The 18,253-nt window shown below is 41.0% G+C and overlaps 1 protein-coding gene across 1 annotated transcript in view; it reads left to right on the forward strand.

Moving 5' to 3' along the window:
- Positions 1-18,029, forward strand: part of HID1 (HID1 domain containing) — a 31,375-nt gene extending 13,346 nt beyond the window's left edge. Inside the window, exons 12-19 of the mRNA XM_075277236.1 lie at positions 1,235-1,313; positions 3,063-3,227; positions 3,453-3,680; positions 4,686-4,819; positions 6,041-6,112; positions 13,038-13,129; positions 14,073-14,231; positions 16,120-18,029. Of these exons, the coding sequence (XP_075133337.1) occupies positions 1,235-1,313; positions 3,063-3,227; positions 3,453-3,680; positions 4,686-4,819; positions 6,041-6,112; positions 13,038-13,129; positions 14,073-14,231; positions 16,120-16,183 (993 nt within the window). The 3' untranslated portion in view covers positions 16,184-18,029. The remainder of the gene's footprint in view (positions 1-1,234; positions 1,314-3,062; positions 3,228-3,452; positions 3,681-4,685; positions 4,820-6,040; positions 6,113-13,037; positions 13,130-14,072; positions 14,232-16,119) is intronic.
- The last annotated feature ends 224 nt before the right edge of the window (positions 18,030-18,253 follow it).

An 18,253-nucleotide genomic window follows, 5' to 3' on the forward strand; every position in this document is an offset into this window, starting at 1 on the left:
GTGAGTGAGGCCTATACTATATACCTTCAGTAGCTGTCAGCCTAACACTCACTTGGCCATTGTCTGTTCCTCTCAGCTCCTGCGTACACCTGCATGCTAGGCTCATCTTAGTGTGCATGTATTCTTAATGAGAGAGAGAAAAAAACTTCCCCAGACCTCACCGTTGGCAGTTTATCTCCCACGAGGATAAAGGATTGGTCATGATAAAATTCAGCATGCCCAATCCTTCCTTCTTTCCCTGACAGATAATGTCATAAATTGGAATCCCCCCATAAACAAGATGTACAACCTGAGTTATATAAACATGTAATGGCTGCCTCTATGATAGAGGTTTATTGTACATTTTACGCCTATTTATGTATTTATGGTGTGAAATGTGTGATAACAGTCGTACTTGTTGCATGGCTGTATTTCTGCCAAAAATTGTGACTCTTCACTTTTTTTAATTTTTTTTAATTTTTTTTATTTTTTTTATTTTACAGCTCACATAGTGGGCTTTAATGGATAAAATCTATGCCAGTACCTAACTAGTGTAGATTTTAGCTTCTGGTGCACAGACCACCCAAGATGCATCAAAATTGTACCAAATTGTGTGCACCTCTTAATAATTTTGGTGCATCTGAGGCCAGCACAGAATAGATTCATTACTAACTCTATTAAACTCCCACCCAATACACCACACCACATTACAATATACCACATCCATTTCTTCTCAGTATTCCCTCCCGTACGATACACGTCCCCCCCCCCATTTTTATTGCCATGTCCTTAATCTCTAGACCCTACCCCTACTCGCCATACCACCTCACTTTCCTATATTCATCACATCACATTACTATGTAGCCCATGTTCTCCCCACACTGAGTTGAGGGCTCAACACCACCCTTTCCCCCCTATCCACAGTCTTTGGGGCTGAACATCAGTTCCACCATGCTCGTAATTGTGGATATTCCCACTCCTGTAATAACTGAGCTTACCAGTTAGGTATGTCCTCAAACATACTACTGTTATGTACCTTAACTATGATGTTCTCAAGTTTTGATTTCTTGTTGCAATGTTCCTTCCTTTGTAAAATTGTGGAAAAACAATAAAAAAAATTTTGAATAAAAAATGCCCCAAAAAACGGTAGATTAAGATGAATGTAATAAACATCAGTTTTATTAAATTATATGAAAAATCCCTACATTTGCAGCTGTACTTTTATTTTTTTAAATCTTTTTATTTTTCTACTCAGGTTTTTCACAAGATCATCACCAGTGGACATCAGCGCTTGCAACCATTATATGACTGCCTGTTGACCATCATAGTGAATGGTACAATGATGGGGATAATTGAATGGGAGCAAATTGCATGTTGGGTTTTTTACTTTTATGATTTCCTCTGCACTTATAGCTTTATATACTGAAACATTTTCAGCCAGTTGCATGGTGCCCATGCCCAGGGCAACTGCTAACACATTGGCCAGCTGTTCTGCCTGACTCCCTCGACAAATGCACATTAGACTTGCCTTTGTTTTTTGTGGGATTGGGGGAGTAAGCCGCTGTCAGACACCTCTGGTGTTGGCGGTTTATCTACCCTAAGGACATATGGATCAGGTGGTGAAGTTCATCATGCCTGGCCCTTCTTCCCCCTTTGAGTCATCTGCAGCAGAAAATTACACTCCTAAGATAGTTGGCTTATTCTGCAGAAAGCAGTTGGTTCGGCTAACTCCGTGTAAATCTGGCCATAGACATGAGACAGTAGCAGTTGACTGCTGTCAGCTTTGGGGCCCAATGAACTGCAGACTCCTCATGTTTTTCTTTAGGAAAATCTTAAGACTAGTGAAAATGTTTTTTGTTTTTTTTTAAGTATTCCAAAATCCCCTCTGATCGGCCCACTAGAATACCTTAAGTAGTTAAATTCTAAAAAATGTAGGTGTTACACTGAGTAAAGCTTACTACATGTGAATTTATAATTGAGGTCAATGTTAGCTATGCAGTGAGTGCCATCTAGTGGTGGCTGCTGGTAAACAGCATGGTATTGTATTACTAGGTGTGTGATGGTAGACAGGTGATTTGGAGCACTATATTATAAAGTCCCAACCCCAGTAAAGAATTCTGGACACATGTAGATGAAATTAAATCAAATGCAAATTTGAAACCCCTTTTAAACATCTTCCATTTGCCCCAGTTTGCTTTGCAAGCATGCTTAATTTTGTCCACTAGGTGGCAGCTGGAGCAAAGTTGTTGATATAATACAGTTTTTAGAGCCATTCGAAGTTATTATACTGGTTCAATTCGGATTTCTTCAGCCAAGAATATAGCCTTAGCTATTATTTGCTCTTGGCTCAGTCTTATAAATATTCTTTTTTTTGTATATGTTCTTTACAAGTTTACATATCAAAGCTCTATTTGCATTAGAAGACTTTTCAGAAATATCTGATAGCTGAGGCCCAGCCACTGAGAGAACAGATGTCCTCTTGCTTGGAAAGGTTGGCTTACACTTGAGATGTTATACTTGTTTGATAGCGATAGCTCAGTCCCATTCAAGCTGCATTACCAAGCACGGTCTCTGTGTTATGTACGCCATAATGCCTTGTATTCCATGCAGAGGCCACTGCACTTGCCAAGAATGCTGCAGCCTTTTCAACCACCCAGTTAGTGAGGGTCCCAAACATTGGACCTCCATTGATAACATATTGATGACCTAAGCTAAAGACCTGGCAGATTCTTGCAAAAGGCACTTAGCAGGGGAGACCAAAATTGGTGCACCCATCCAGCAGTGTAGAACTGTACCTTACAGAAATGGTCCAGCATTCAGTTTGCCAGACAAATATATTATGGGCTTTTTTTTGCTTTTGTGTTATAGACAAGTGGGTCATCTGAACCAGACCCCTACCGTGCAGTTGGGTCAGGGCATTCTTCTGTAATATGCCCATAATTCAATTGTGCAAAACTAGTCTAACTCTCATAGGCTTCAGTACATGCTTGGTCTAGAATGTGACCTCCATCATGGAAGATGTCTTTGATAAAGTTGCCATACTCTGTGCTGTTCACTTCATGCTCGCTCTCTTTCTTGTGCAGTATCCCCATACTTGAAGTCTCTGTCCATGGTAGCAGCTAACAAGCTCCTGCACCTTCTTGAAGCTTTCTCCAGTCCGTGGTTCCTCTTCTCCTCCCCACAGAACCATCATCTCGTCTTCTTCCTGCTTGAAGTTTTTAACAATATCATCCAGTATCAGTTTGACGGTGAGTTTCATGTACTTGTCTGGATTTTTTTTTGTTCATGGTGACCTGTCCAAAAACATTATCGTGGCTTCAGGTCCTGCACCACCACCATTTCCTAGGTTAAAGGGGCCATTTCTTCCTGACAATTATTGCCAGTCTCGGCATGTCTATCATTTGTGCTCTGTTTGTTTTACATTCATATCTCTGGATTCCTTACTAAACCTTGTTCATTTCCAATATTTTCAGGTAATTCCAGCCTAGTTTACGCCATCATCCGGAAACGTAGTGTATTTCACCAGTTAGCCAACCTTCCATCAGACACCCCATCCATCCAACGTGCACTTCAGAGAAAAAAGAAAACCGCAGAACCCATTTCACGTACCAATTCTCAAGACGGCGCATCAATGGAGGGGTCCAGACCTGCTGCCCCAGCAGAACCAGGCACCCTGAAAACCAGTCTAATAGCCACACCTGGTAAATTTGATTGACCTTTGCCTGTTTCCACTAAGACCAGTAATCTTTTGTTATTGCACATACTTTTTGTAGTGACCACAGGAGTCCCAGAATTGGCGCTTAAAGCTATCATACATTTGTCACCTACCCTGTGGATAGGTGATAAATGTCAATTGTTGGAAAACCCTTTCACTGTAAAGCACAAATGTCCCCCTGTGATACCAGATGATCATTGGGATTGGTGCAGACCTGCAATGATCAGTGCTGCTTAAAGGCATCCTATCATACAAATGCTTTTTTTTCTCATTAACACGTCGGAATAGCCTTTAAGAACGGCTATTCTTCTCCTACCTTTCATTGTCTTCTCCACGCTGCCGTTCCGTAGGAATCCCGGTTTTTGTTGGTATGCAAATGAGTTCTCTTGCAGCACTGGGGGCGTCCCCAATGCTGCGAGAGAACTCTCACCAGCGCCGCCTCCATCTTCGTCAGCAACGTCCTCTTCTTCCGGCGCAGGTTTCAGGCTTCTAGGCCTCGGGCAGAGCAGACTGTGCCTGCCCACAGGGCACGAGAAAATGGCCGCTTACAATACTGTGTAAGCAGCCATTTTCTTGTGGCCTGTGGGTATGCGCAGTCTGCTCTGCCCGAGGTCTAGAAGTTTGAAACCTGCGTCGGAAGAAAAGAATGAAGAGGATGTTGCTGACGAAGATGCAGGCGGCGCTGGAGAGAGTTCTCTGGCAGCATTGGCGAAGCCCCCAGTGCTGCAAGAGAACTCATTTGTATAACGACAAAAAACGGGATTCTAACGGAATGGCGGCGCGGAGAAGACAATGAAAGGTAGGAGATGAATAGCCTTTCTTAAGGCTATTCCGATGTGTTAATGAGAAAAAAAAAGTGTTTGTATGATAGGATCCCTTTAATTCTAAAATTAAATTGAACAGATAAGAGAACCTCAGTATGTTTGTATGATCTTGTACTGAAAAGTTAAAGATTTAGGTTAAGTTTCACTACGACTATTCATTCTGACAGGTATAGAGAAGCTGACAGAGAAATCTCAAGTATCAGAAGATGGGACTTTACGAGCTGTTGACCCTGAAGTTCCTTCATCACCCAGAGAGAGCAGCCAGTCCCGTCCATTGAGTGACACAGAGTCTCAGAGCGGGGTGCGTGAACTTAATAGGATTCCTTACATTTTCCCTATTCTTATAATCATTGCATTTTACTCTAGTATCTTTATGGACTCCTAAACTGTACAAAAGACATATAAGGAGATTCACTGATCTAGCCAGCATTGTCTTGTAGAACAAGTCTCCCAGTCACTTAACCCCTTGCTGCCGCAGGCATTTTTAGATTTTCATGTATGACTCCCCGCCTCCCAAACCCCATAATGTTTTTTATTTTTCCAGTCACAGAGCTGTATGACGGCTTGATGTTTGCAGGACAAATTGTACTTCGTGTGTGTATCATTAAATTTTTCATAAATGTGCCAGCAACTGGGACAGAATTCAGAATGGGGTGGAATAGGAGAAAAACTGTGTTTATGCAGATCTCTTACAGGCTTCGATTTATGGCATTCCCAGTGCAGCCAAAATGTATTCTATGGGTTGCTACGATTCCAGGGATACCAACTTCTGACATTTGTAACTTTTTCTTATATTTCTGTGTATAGGGATGCATGGGATTTTTCTTTTTTTTTGCATGGCCAGTTTCACATTTTAGCTATACTATCTTGGGGACTGTCTATTCCTTTGATAGTTTTTTTCAGATTTTTAAGAGTCAAAAAAGGCAGTGATTTCTCTCCGCCCCCCCAACCTTTGTAAAAAATTATTTGTAAGTTTGATGAGGAGAGGTGTATTTGGACACAGGGATTCCTAATGTATATGTGTTTCAATTTACTTTTTTGTGTGTTCTAGGGAAAGGGTGACAATTTGAGTTTTTAATTGCTATTATTTTTTGTTCTTAATATTACTCTATTTATTAGACTCCCTAGGGGTCTTGAACTCCAGGAGGTATGATCACTAATGCAATGCATTGTAAAATGCCAGCAGTTTTATTACAGGCTGCGTAGAGCAACCTGTAATAGAAGATAATACCAGACAAGCCTTGGAGCTTTCAATAGGCTCTGGGCTGTCATGGCAGTAGATCGCTGACTCAGGATTTTTTTCCAAGTAACAGCAATCCACCCCAAAATGGTGGCGTCTGGGCTCTACTGAGTTCCCGAGCAGACACCAACTTTAAACACCCAACGTCTGCGGTACTATTTTGGCAGATATCGGGAAGGGAATATCTATTTGGTCTGGGCTGTTAGAGCTGTAAATATACTGTATCTGCAGTCATGTATTTTAATTCTAATATCTGACCTTGTCTCCTATTACATCCTGAAGGAAGTTGCACAAGGCCGGCAGAGCAGACGTCACTCCAGCAGCTCCTCTCAGTGGAACCCATCTACAGACTGGGTGAGTTAGAAGGAAGCAGACATGTATAAAAGGAAGGGTATTAGTGACCTGAGTGGTTTAAAGGCATATTCCTGTCTCAGACGTTTATGGCATACTAGCTGGTACCCGCGACTTCGTCTGCGGTGATTGTAGAAGTGGGTATATACAGGCGCGGGTAAGGTTTTCGTACTGTGTATAAGGTATGGGATATGAAATTTAACTGTGTATCTTGTTTTTTTTGTAATTCTCAGAGCACATGAGGTTTTTTTGTTGAATGTAATTTGTATTTCAGCTGCTATACGGTGTTGGTATAAACTGTACATAGTGTCTTTGGGACAGAGGTATTTCAGGTTAATATACTTCGATATACGACATTGTATGATTTGTTATTTTCTGCCAGTACATGTCAGTTTTGGGCACAGGATACTCTCGAGCAGCCACATAAAGTCTGGCCCTGTGCATGACAGTTTAGTAACTCCATGTGCCTCTTATTAATAGCAATTAACCCCATCATGTCCCTCACATTAACCCTTGTGTAAGAGTTACTGATATGTGAGAGACTTGGAGGTAACAGTTAAGTATCTTCATTATTGAGGTTTATTAGTAACCCTTATATGGGGCCCACAGGGATTAATATGAGGGACATGATGGGGTTTATTCCTATTAATATGAGGCACACAGGGGTTAATATGAGGGACATGATGGGGTTTATTCCTAATAATGTGAGGCACACAGGGGTTAATATGAGGGACATGATGGGGTTTATTCCTATTAATATGAGGCACACAGGGGTTAATATGAGGGACATGATGGGGTTTATTCCTAATAATGTGAGGCACACAGGGGTTAATATGAGGGACATGATGGGGTTTATTCCTAATAATGTGAGGCACACAGGGGTTAATATGAGGGACATGATGGGGTTTATTCCTATTAATGTGAGGCACACAGGGGTTAATATGAGGGACATGATGGGGGTTATTCCTATTAATGTGAGGCACATGGAGTTACTAAGACTAAACTAATAACCCCAAATGCCGGACATTATTGAGAACAGTAATCCTATGTACCTGTGTGTTTTTCAGTGTCACTTTGCTAGCAGCTTCCTCTTCTCCTCGGGGAATGTTAGCAGGATGCAGACCACTATAACAGGCACAGACCTGAGAGATTAAGCTCCACCCCCTGGGTTTCCCGCACCCCTCTCAAAGGGGAGTGTCCTTATGCTTGAGCTCTAGCAGCCCACTGAAGAGACTCGGACTTCATTTAACTCTTGCAGGTCCTGGGCTGCTGGTGTGCCAGTGAAATATGGCAGGAGTGCCACTCTTGGCATGCTGACCTCTGCTGTAGAGGGTAATATGAATTTTGTGGCTTGCTATGGTCCAAAGTGTGTGAGATTGCAGAAATAGTGATGTGAGTTTGGGTTTTGTGGGGGTCCTGGGAAAAACGTATGTGTGCTATTGTGACGAAAAGTAGCCTATTGCGCAATCGAGTGTAGTGACTATGTTTGTGGAAAATTTCAGCCAAATCGTATGGTCGAAAGTGTGTGAGATTGCAGAAATAGTGATGTGAGTTTGGGTTTTGTGGGGGTCCTGGGAAAAATGTATGTGCGCTATTGTGACGAAAAGTAGCCTATTGCGCAATCGAGTGTAGTGACTATGTTTGTGGAAAATTTCAGCCAAATCGGTGGAGCGGGTTTTGCGTGATTGAGGAACAAACATCTAAACATCCAAACATCCAAACTCACAAACTTTCACCTTTATAATATTAATAATAGGATTTACAGTATGTCAATAGTGTTACACTGTAGAGCTAAGTAAAATGCAAAAGAAATATATGACAACCATTTTGCTTTATGAGAATCTGGTTTATCACCATTAAAGGATGATCTTTTTATCCTATTAATATTATAAATGTGAAAGTTTGTGAGTTTGTGTGTTTGGATGTTTGTTCCTCAATCACGCAAAACCCGCTCGACCGATTTGGCTGAAAGTTTCCACAAACATAGTTAATACACCCCATTGCGCAATAGGCTACTTTTTGTCACAATAGCGCAAATACGTTTGTGCCAGGACCCCCACAAAACCCAAACTCACATCACTATCTCTGCAATCTCACACACTTTGGACCATAGCAAGCCCCAAAATTCATATTACCCTCTACAGCCTAGCCCCTAACCCCACACAATCACATATACATATACTTTACCACTTTGCCCCTCACCTTAACAATACTCCAGGAGGCTCTCTTTAACGCTCCGGAGCAGTCATGTTTGCCGACCCCCACCGCTCTGACAATCCGCGACACCGCCCACCCATGTCAATACCCCTAGGCAGTCTAATAAATGCAAAAACAAAAACAAAAAAAAGGGGAAAAAAAATAAAATAAAAAATACAAAGTATTACAAATTCAAATCACCCCCCTTTCCCTAGAACACATATAAAAGTAGTTAAATACTGTGAAACACATACATGTTAGGTATCTCTGTGTCCGAAATCGCCCGCTCTACAAAGCTATACAAATATTTTGCCTGGACGCTTAACGCCGTAGCGGCAAACATACTGAAAAGTCCAAAACCGCTGTTTTTTCACTATTTTCATTATCATACAAATATCAATCAAAAGTGATCAAACCAATAGCATTTCCCGAAAATGTAACAACTAAACACTACACCCGGCCCTGCAAAAAAAGACATCCCCCGACACAGACAAATAAAAAAGTGACTGCTGTCAGAATATGGAAACTTTTACAAACAAAAAAATGTCAACACACTACTGGCAGAAAGTACCAAATCATACAATGTCGTATATCGAAGTATATTCACTTGTAATACCTCTGTCCCAAAGACACTATGTACAGTTTATACCAACACCGTATAGCAGCTGAAATACAAATTACATTCAACACAAAAGTCTCACGTATTCTCTGAATTACAGCAACAACAAGATACAAACTTACTTTTCATATCCCATACCTTATACACAGTACGAAAACCTTACCCGCGCCTGTATATACCCACTTCTACAATCACCGCATATAGCGGGTACCAGCTAGTGTGTGTGTGTGTGTGTATATGTATATATATATATATATATATATATATATATATATATATATATATATATATATATATATATAATGCCAGGGAAGGTGAAACAAAGACAACCATACTCGCCTGTCCCCAGTGCTCCGGTCTCTCCCAGTGTGGTTCGGTCCTGCTGCTTCAGTGCTTTTTACTGGTGTAAGTCCCTGCCGCACATGACTCCGTAGGCCAATCAGTGGCCTAAGGAAAGGGTTCCAGGAAATCACAGTGCAGAAGGAGGGACTTCTGCCACAAGAACACATCGAAGCAGCAGAACCGGACCATGCTGGGAGACACTACAGCATTGGGGACAGGTAAGTATGGTTTCTTTTTTTTTTTTTTTTTTTTTTAAATTCACCTTCCAAGGCTTAATATTAAAAAAAAAAAAAAAATTATCCCGCACAACCTCTTTAAGGGAGCCCTATTACATTTCAGAAGAGCTGGGGTGTCAGTGTTGAAAAATGGCTCAAGCTAATGTAACAAACACACACAGAAGTGTATGGAGAGGGGAGGAGGCTGATGTATTTCTTGCCTCATTCTGTGTGTTGGTAGAGTCTTACCTTCAAGATATGGCAGCTGCAGCAATTTCTGTATCTTTTCCAGCAGCCTACTCTTCCACCCTCCGTAGACAACATAGGGATAGAGAAGAGGATGAGAAGGGAAAGTCCTGCCATGCAAACAGGCCCCACAGAGAGTTAGGCAAGGTTTCCAATAGAGTAGGTGGAAGTATAGTGATGGGAGACACTCGGCATTAGCAGATTCCCTCATGATCCGTCCAACAAGGGGAAGAACTTTGTACATATCAAGTATCAGAAGGAAAGCGGGTGGGGTGGAGGGATGATGAAGAAGGAGGAAGGAAGTAGACTCCATAGATTTGTATTTAGAAAAACAAAACACCTGTCTGATAAGTGGGGAAGGAAACCTATTTCTTTAATAACGCTAGATTCACACCTCTGTTTGGGTTTCCATTCTTTAGGTCCACTTGGGGACCTGAAAAACGAAAACCCAATCCACTTAAAAAGAGGTTACCCATGGGAACCTGCGGACCCCATAGACTATAATGGGGTCCACCGGGTTTCCCCATTTAGAGAATTCCCGTATGCAGGTTTAAGCCCAGCCTAATACCGTATATATTATAAAGTTTCTTAAATTCTCCTGTCCTATTTGTGAAAAGTTGTGTTACCATTGGAGGTACAGTTTAAGGTTGTGATTCTAATATCTATAATCTTTGTTAAATGAACAACCATATTGGACCCTTACTATGTACCTTTATACATATATATATATATATATATATATATATATATATATATATATATATATATATATATATATATATACACACTAAAAGTGTGAATGTTTGACCTCTCTTTGCAATGTAGCAAGTAAAAGGTCAGAAAGCTGCCGGTCACATCTCACAAGTGTGCTGAGCTGTTATAGAAGTGATATGTGAGAACCAGACATCATTTACAGCATAGATTGTGGATATACCATTAATATGCAATATGGCAATGCACATTTAATGACTGATAAAGGAGAGCTGATATGGCTGAGAGTAATGGCAGTAATACATCTACTTCCGTTCACTTTGCCAGAGATGTTTGCTGCAAATATCCAGGCGCTGATACCATAGATAAAGGCTCATCCATAGATATACAGGACTAGTCATTTCAGTAGACAAAGTCCAGATGAATCAATAACTGAAGTGCACACTGCACATACAACTGCGCTCCATCACCTACTAATATGTATTAGAAATATTGCACTATAGAATACTGGACATATTTAGTGAATACAAACTTTTGAGGCAATGTGTTGAAATCAGATTTACAAAATTTTGTATAAGTAAGGTTATTACAATAATGCCCAGGAATGTACCTATAACAAGATGGCATCCCTTCATCTAGAATGAAGGGAGGTCTCGTCATCATTATAGTGGGGGTTCTACACCGTAACAGCAGGGAGACACAAAGTCGCCATGGTGAATTCAGTCGTGCGCCACATATTTGTCTCCTCAGTAAGTGAGAGATGATTTGTGTCTGCTTAGGTTGTGCCAAAAATTGTTTGGTTTTTGATGCGTGCGTCAAATATTTGTTCCTTACATCCTGCCAGTTATGGCTTTGGCTACATCTTTTGCGTCAAATATTTGTCTCATGGTGACGCTTGACACTTTTAGTCAGATGGTATTTGAGTCAGAATTTTGGAGCTTCTTAAAGCACTCCATATTTATGAAGGTCTGTACGATAGTCATTGCTAAGCTGTGAGAAACATCCCCCCTTCTGACAGTACAAGGCTATGTTATAATACAGTCAGGGGGGTGTTTCTTACAGACCAGTGATGACGTTAGGCTGTAAGCCCCGCCCTTCTGACAGTGGGGAGATATTGGTGCCAAAATTAACAACAATGATATCTCCACCACCAGGGCACATACCAGGAAAGCCAATGGTGCTCTGAATTCAGCTCACTGTTGGCTTTCTAGTGATATATAAAACCGCACATTGATGAGGACATGAAAGGTCCTGTCTAGTATTTGAAACTGGACAAGGCCTTTAAGAATCGTGCATGGCCTAAAGATGGCCTTCTTTTAGAGCACCATGTTGTATACCACCATGGCTGCAGGGGTGGGTGTAGACGTTGCTTGGTAGGACTGTTATTCCCAGGCTTTGCCCATCAGTGGTGTCCTTCATTTTATGACTATGTTTAAAATTTCAGCACTTATGCATCACTTCTGAAGACAGGTATATGACATACTGCTATCATAAATTGTAGCACATTGTGTACTTCACAGCCTCCCTCATCACTTTAGCAGTAACTCAGTCCAACAGTTAAAAAAACAATGTGTCCTAATATAGCCAAAGAGGAAGTGCAACATGTCTGCCAACAAAGCTTAAAAATATAAAAGTGCTATTTTCATAGACTCGTCTCTGTTCACATGACATTCCATATGAAGAATTTGTGTTGGGAATATTTTTTGCGCTGTCCCATACTTTTTTAAAAAAAAAAATTGGAACTGTATGTCCTTTCCCACTAGTCTACTGTATACCAAAAGTATGCTTTTGTGGCATACGTTGAGTGAATGGATACCTATGGATATGCATGTTAGGGTGCCTTACTGACGCATGTACTAAACACATTACATTTGTATCAAAGCTTACTGGGTTAAATTGATTTCCCAGTAACAACACTTCTCCTCTATCCACAGGGATAATCCATTAGGGCTACCAGCATCTACAGGAATGGGTTTCCACATGTTTTGTGTGTGTAGAGCGGTAATGCACATGTGTGACCATTGATGTATTCACTTCAGTGAATGTGACTGAGCACTGTACCTGGCTTCCTCTGTCAGACCCATAGAAGTGACTTGAATAATGGCCGCTTATACCACATAATATCAATTCTATTCAATGTCTTCTCTATAAATAAAAAGCATTACTGAATACATATTATACCTTATCTAACCAGCACTCCAATAAATCTCACAATTGGGATGCTAATCAGTAAATACACACTTCTTTGGAGGCTGGGAAGGAGACTCCCTCCTGTCAGATGTGCTGCCTGCTGTAGTTGTTCTGGTCACATATCTCTACAGTGCGTGTATAAACTATACTCAACAACAGGGACGGGGTCTATACTTATTGTAATATATCTCCTAGAATCAGAATGAAGGAAAATTGTTACAATTATTATAATAAATGAATACCGTGTCCATCTGGGCCTATTCTCCCACACAATTGGATATGGAGAGACACAATATCACACTGGGCACAACAACTGTGAGAGTTGGATCTCTCCACAGATACCTGTAGAAAGTAAGTGTAATATTAAGTCTTTGATGAAAATATATTCTATATGCTCTTTTGTCAACAGGTTATGTCTTGGAAGGTGAAGCTGCCCCTGCAGACAATCATGAGGCTGTTACAGGTCTTGGTTCCACAAGTAGAGAAGATCTGCATTGACAAGTAAGCTTGGTCCTGGTGACAGATGTGTGCACTTTGTAGGATGGAAGTGCGTAGTTGGGTCTTGTTTTCCATCTCTGCACTCCTCTCTGCATTGTTTCTTTTGATGTGAGGCTGCAAGCTTTGAGCTTAGTGGATTTTCCCAGCGGTTTGCGTCTTCTTTCTCACCTTTCTTCCTCTAGCCTGTGTGATTTGTTTTCCCAATCTGTAGCAATAGAGCACCAGCTACACCAATCTAAGGCACTTAAGTCCGCATATGAGATGTATGCACAGAACAATAGAATATTTTAAAATTTAGATAATATACAAAGTTATAGTGGAGATTCCTGCAGACACTCCCAGTCCACTAGCAGCTTCCTGCACCCAGAGACTTCATAACAGGTGATCTGTGCGGGGTCCTGGTGTCACACTCCCATAGATCATACTGACGAAAATGGACCGGACAAACCGAGGAACACTGCGCTCAATCCGTTGTTCTCTTGAAAACTCACTTTATTTAGGAAAAGTACACACTTTTCCTAAATAAAGTGAGTTTTCAAGAGAACAACGGATTGAGCGCAGTGTTCCTCGGTTTGTCCGGTCCATTTTCGCCATTACCTACCCCTAGGGTGACGTGGATTCTGCTGGCTCTCCTCCAGGGGTACAAGACCTCCCCTCCCCAAGTGGTCTATATACTGCTAAAAAGGTTGTGATCACAACCTTTCAAGGTGAGGAGTATTCTTGTCATATTAACCTCCGTATTTTACGGTACTTCACTATGTGCAGCTCGGTGCTGTTTTTTGTCTATCTGCATAGATCATACTGATGGATAGGTCATCAGTAATAAAAATCCATTTGGGGTCAGAAAACCCCGTTTAAGCTATCCATTTAGTTGCTGGTGTGAATGGTCAGCACAATTTATAGGGTTAAGATCTTAAAGTAATCTGAGTAATTCTACACTTTGCAGGGGACTGACTGATGAGTCTGAAATTCTGAAATTTCTCCAGCATGGTACCCTGGTGGGGTTACTGCCTGTGCCTCACCCAATTCTGATCCGCAAATATCAGGCCAATGCTGGCACCGCTATGTGGTTTCGCACATATATGTGGGGGGTCATCTACTTGAGGTAAGAATATTATGGAAATGTAACTATCTCTGTGCATAGTGTGTATGAATGGGATGTACACAAATTCAGACTTTATTGCGTGTGATCCACATATTAAGCAGTTCATAAACATTAGATGTATTGTAGCCAAGCCTAACTCGTCTAATGTGCATGGGTCTTATGGTTATGATCTCCAAAGTAGGTATCTCGCCTAGATCAGAAGAGACTCTACCATATGTGGAATCCTCTCTGACCCCACCTAGCAAAGCTTTTAAGACATGAGAAAATGGCAGAAACAGCACATGGATCCGTGTGCCGTCCGAGACCACCACAAGCCCATACATTTTATTAATGAGCTTGGGCCACAAAACAGACCGGAATAGGACCTGTCCTGAGTTTACAGCCCCAGGATGATACATGAGCTGGTGGATGGACCCATAAGAAAAAGAATGGTTCAGTGTGACTAGCATATGGATGTGTACATGATAGCTAATTCATACAAACTGCTCTGGGCCTTGCCCTTACGTATCTTATCCAGTGAGAACGGTGCAAATACATGATGACTGGTAAGGACATCCTACCCTATACAAAGACAAGTATATGTACAAATAGGAAAAATCCGCAACCTATTATACATTGATTAACATTGACTAAAAGAAGTGAAATTATGGTTAACCCTATATGCTCTCCAAACTACTTTCAATGGTGTTTTCCTGACTCTCCATTAACAAATGATGTCGGAATAGATAAGGATCAGGCAGATGCATTTTTACCTCTCCTATACAATATACATACACTGCTTGGCAGAGCTGAGCACGCATATAAAAAGGGAAGGTGAGTGAACTTGCTGTCAGCTTCACACGACAATAAATAATGGCCGTGTGACAGACAGTTATTTTTTAATGGACGTCACATGTCAATGTCAATAAATGGGGGGCTATTCACCTGTTGTCACCTTCAAAATAGAGGTCATGTCCCTGTAATGGACTCTTTTCACACCTGTTTTTCACCTGGGTCATCTGAATGTAGTCTTATTCTTGTTTGGGTGACAGCTATCTCATCTTGTATGGCCAGCTTCAGACATACATAATTGTCCCTGGCTTAAAATGATGACCTCTTGTCCGTTACAATCCACAAATCTTCAGTATAGGGAATCTTAGTTATTTCTATGGTGAAGTTATTTCCTAGAAAGGTTTGTGGGCAAGTTATGATAACTACAGAACCTGAGTATATTGGCTGTCTACGTGAAGCTATCTGTAATATGCCCCTCTTCCCCATGAGTCTCAGACAATCTAGTTTCACCCAGATTCCCGAATGTTATTGGGTTTTTTGTACACTTTAACCACATTGGATCTTTAATACAAGGGATCAACATGTGGATCTATATCTGCTGCAGACCATTGTGTCTATGGCCCATGGTCCTTCTATAGGAAGCAGGAGTGTTTTAGGCTTGGTGGCAAAAGTTGGAATTGCAAGATTTTTTTTTTCTAATAAATATATTAATTTGGAAAATGTAACAGATTTTTATTAAATTTTTGGTAATATTGTTTTTAACGTAATATGTGATTTAAACAATAGTACACTTTCTCTTTAAATTGGCTCTTCTGTACTACAGAATGGTGGTGGTTTGGGTCTCTGCACCCCTTCTGATCAGCTGAATGATGGCTCATCCCCTTAAATATCACAGCTCCATGCTTTTGGTAGCCGCTGTGCTTGATGTTATAGCTTAGCCCCATTCACATGTGCTGCAATACCAGGCTCAGCCATTATTAAAGGTACAGTACAGTTCCTAGTAAACAATGAAGGGGATGTGACACTGTAGCTGTTTGGGAAGGCTGCAGAGAGTTGGACGCCCTCTTATGTGATAGTTTTGTACATTAAAGATGCTGACTCTGGTTTTCATTTTCAGGAACATGGATCCTCCTATTTGGTATGACACTGACGTGAAGCTGTTTGAGATCCAGAGGGTTTAGACATTAACCATTGAATATTAACAGCTAAGCACCTGTCGTACATGAAGTCATCCCGTCTTGTCATAGGATGTTCCCTCCCAGGCGCTCAAGTGTTTGCACAAGTTATTGACTACTACATACCAAACCACTCTCTGCTTCATGGAAAGACAGCATATCATATACCATGTGTACTACTGATAAGCTTTTGTTACTTTTATATTTTTGTTTTACATGTTGATTTAATTTGTAGTAGAGAACTTTATAGCTGCTTATAAATTATGATTCCTGCCGGTATCATAATGGGCCACATGTCACCTATGCCAGGTTTACATAATGTTCTTGCTACATCTGTATTGTTTGCCATGTTGTCCTGTCCTATAGCTAGGTGTTGAGCCTGTGCTAAAGAGCAATTCCTCCTGTTAATGATATTTATACCTCGTGATCTCTCCTGGAAGGTGGTTCATATTATAGTGTGGACAGTACCTGGACCAAATACCGTAAGAACAGATAAGGAGTGTCTGAGGACTAGAATCTCTCTGCTAATGACTAGATTGGGGGCTTGAGCCCCTGTTTGTCCCCTCTGCGCAACTGGTCACCATTTGTGGACTGACAGAAACAGCCTAGCACCATGCTCATCTGTCTCCATCAGCCTCATACACATTGAATGGAGTGTCTGAGCACATGTGAGACCACTGCTCTCAAATGTCTCCTCACTACAGTCATACAGTTAGAAGAGACAGGAGGATTGGGGCTGTATTATAGCGATCAGAATGTATCACCAGTCCGATAAAGGACGTCTACCACTGACCACTTGTTCATTTTTATATAGACATGCTATTCATAAAATGTTGCTGACCTTCACTACACTAATACTTTATATGGCTTATACTGATCCTGAGTTACAGCCTGGAATATAGACTACAACTAGTTGAACATACATCATACATGTCAACAGACATCCTGCAGCACTTAGCTGACCCCTGTAGTGCAGTGGCACACTACAACTTGTCATTTCCAATAGCCGTTGGTCAAACATGTGTTTGTCTGATGACTATCCCTCCTGACCCAAATGCACATGCACACTTGACGTGTCTGGGTGTGCATGTGCCCTGATTAGTAGAGGGGCATAACTTGCCTGAGTGCAAAAGCATTGGGCATGTTCCTCTTTTACCTGACACCAGCTATTGGGTAAAGTCAGGACATTGTTGTACAAATGGTCAGCTGCTCCTGCCAAAAGCAGTAGGATTGCCCAACAGTCTTGTAATGTGTATAGTTAACTTTATTATTTTCTACATTCTATTACTTCAGTGCCTAATATAAAGATTGCACTTCCCAATATGCAGATCAACATAGCAAGCTCTGGTAACATAGAGTGCTCTGCCGAAATGTTCATGCAGTTCTAGATCCTAGTACAGGCCATAGCATGAGAAATAAATAATACAATCCTTTATTACTTGACTTTTTCTGCTAGGAGATTTCAGCTCTACAGAAATGTTAATGCTGCTTTAGCCTTGAATACAGGCTGTAACACAGGAACAGATGTAATGCCATTTTTAATTGTGACACCTTTTTCTGTGGATCAATAGTCAGATCACCACATTCTCCCATGATTTATGCCCAGAGCTGATGTCCCTTTAACCTCCCTTCATAGAAGTGAGGGGAATTGAAGGTAAAGTGTGTTTCTGCAACATTTCCGGACAATGCAGATGACTAATGTCCTAATAATATGTAAATGCTGACCAAAGCTGTGTATAACTATGATCAGGGAGGAATTGCTCTTTTCATCTCCAGTTAATAGCACTACATCTCCTGTATGTGAAATCAAAAGTAATCTATTAAATTATATTAATAAATTGATCTATAAATATTAATGGCCATCACATGTCTGTTCTTAATAGCGAGCCAAAGGTTGCAGAGCTGCGGTATACTTGCAGCTCTATAAATCCATTACCCTGATGACCAGATCCTGACACTTGCTGGTACGCTGTTGTCTATTTGCCTATATTTGTATTTGCTAACGACTTCATCTCATGCATAATGCAGACCTATTGAATAACATGGGACTAAGTGATCCTTGTGCAGATCTGCTAC

The sequence above is a fragment of the Leptodactylus fuscus genome, chromosome 6 (genome assembly GCF_031893055.1).
Source record: "Leptodactylus fuscus isolate aLepFus1 chromosome 6, aLepFus1.hap2, whole genome shotgun sequence".
Lineage (NCBI taxonomy): Eukaryota > Metazoa > Chordata > Amphibia > Anura > Leptodactylidae > Leptodactylus > Leptodactylus fuscus.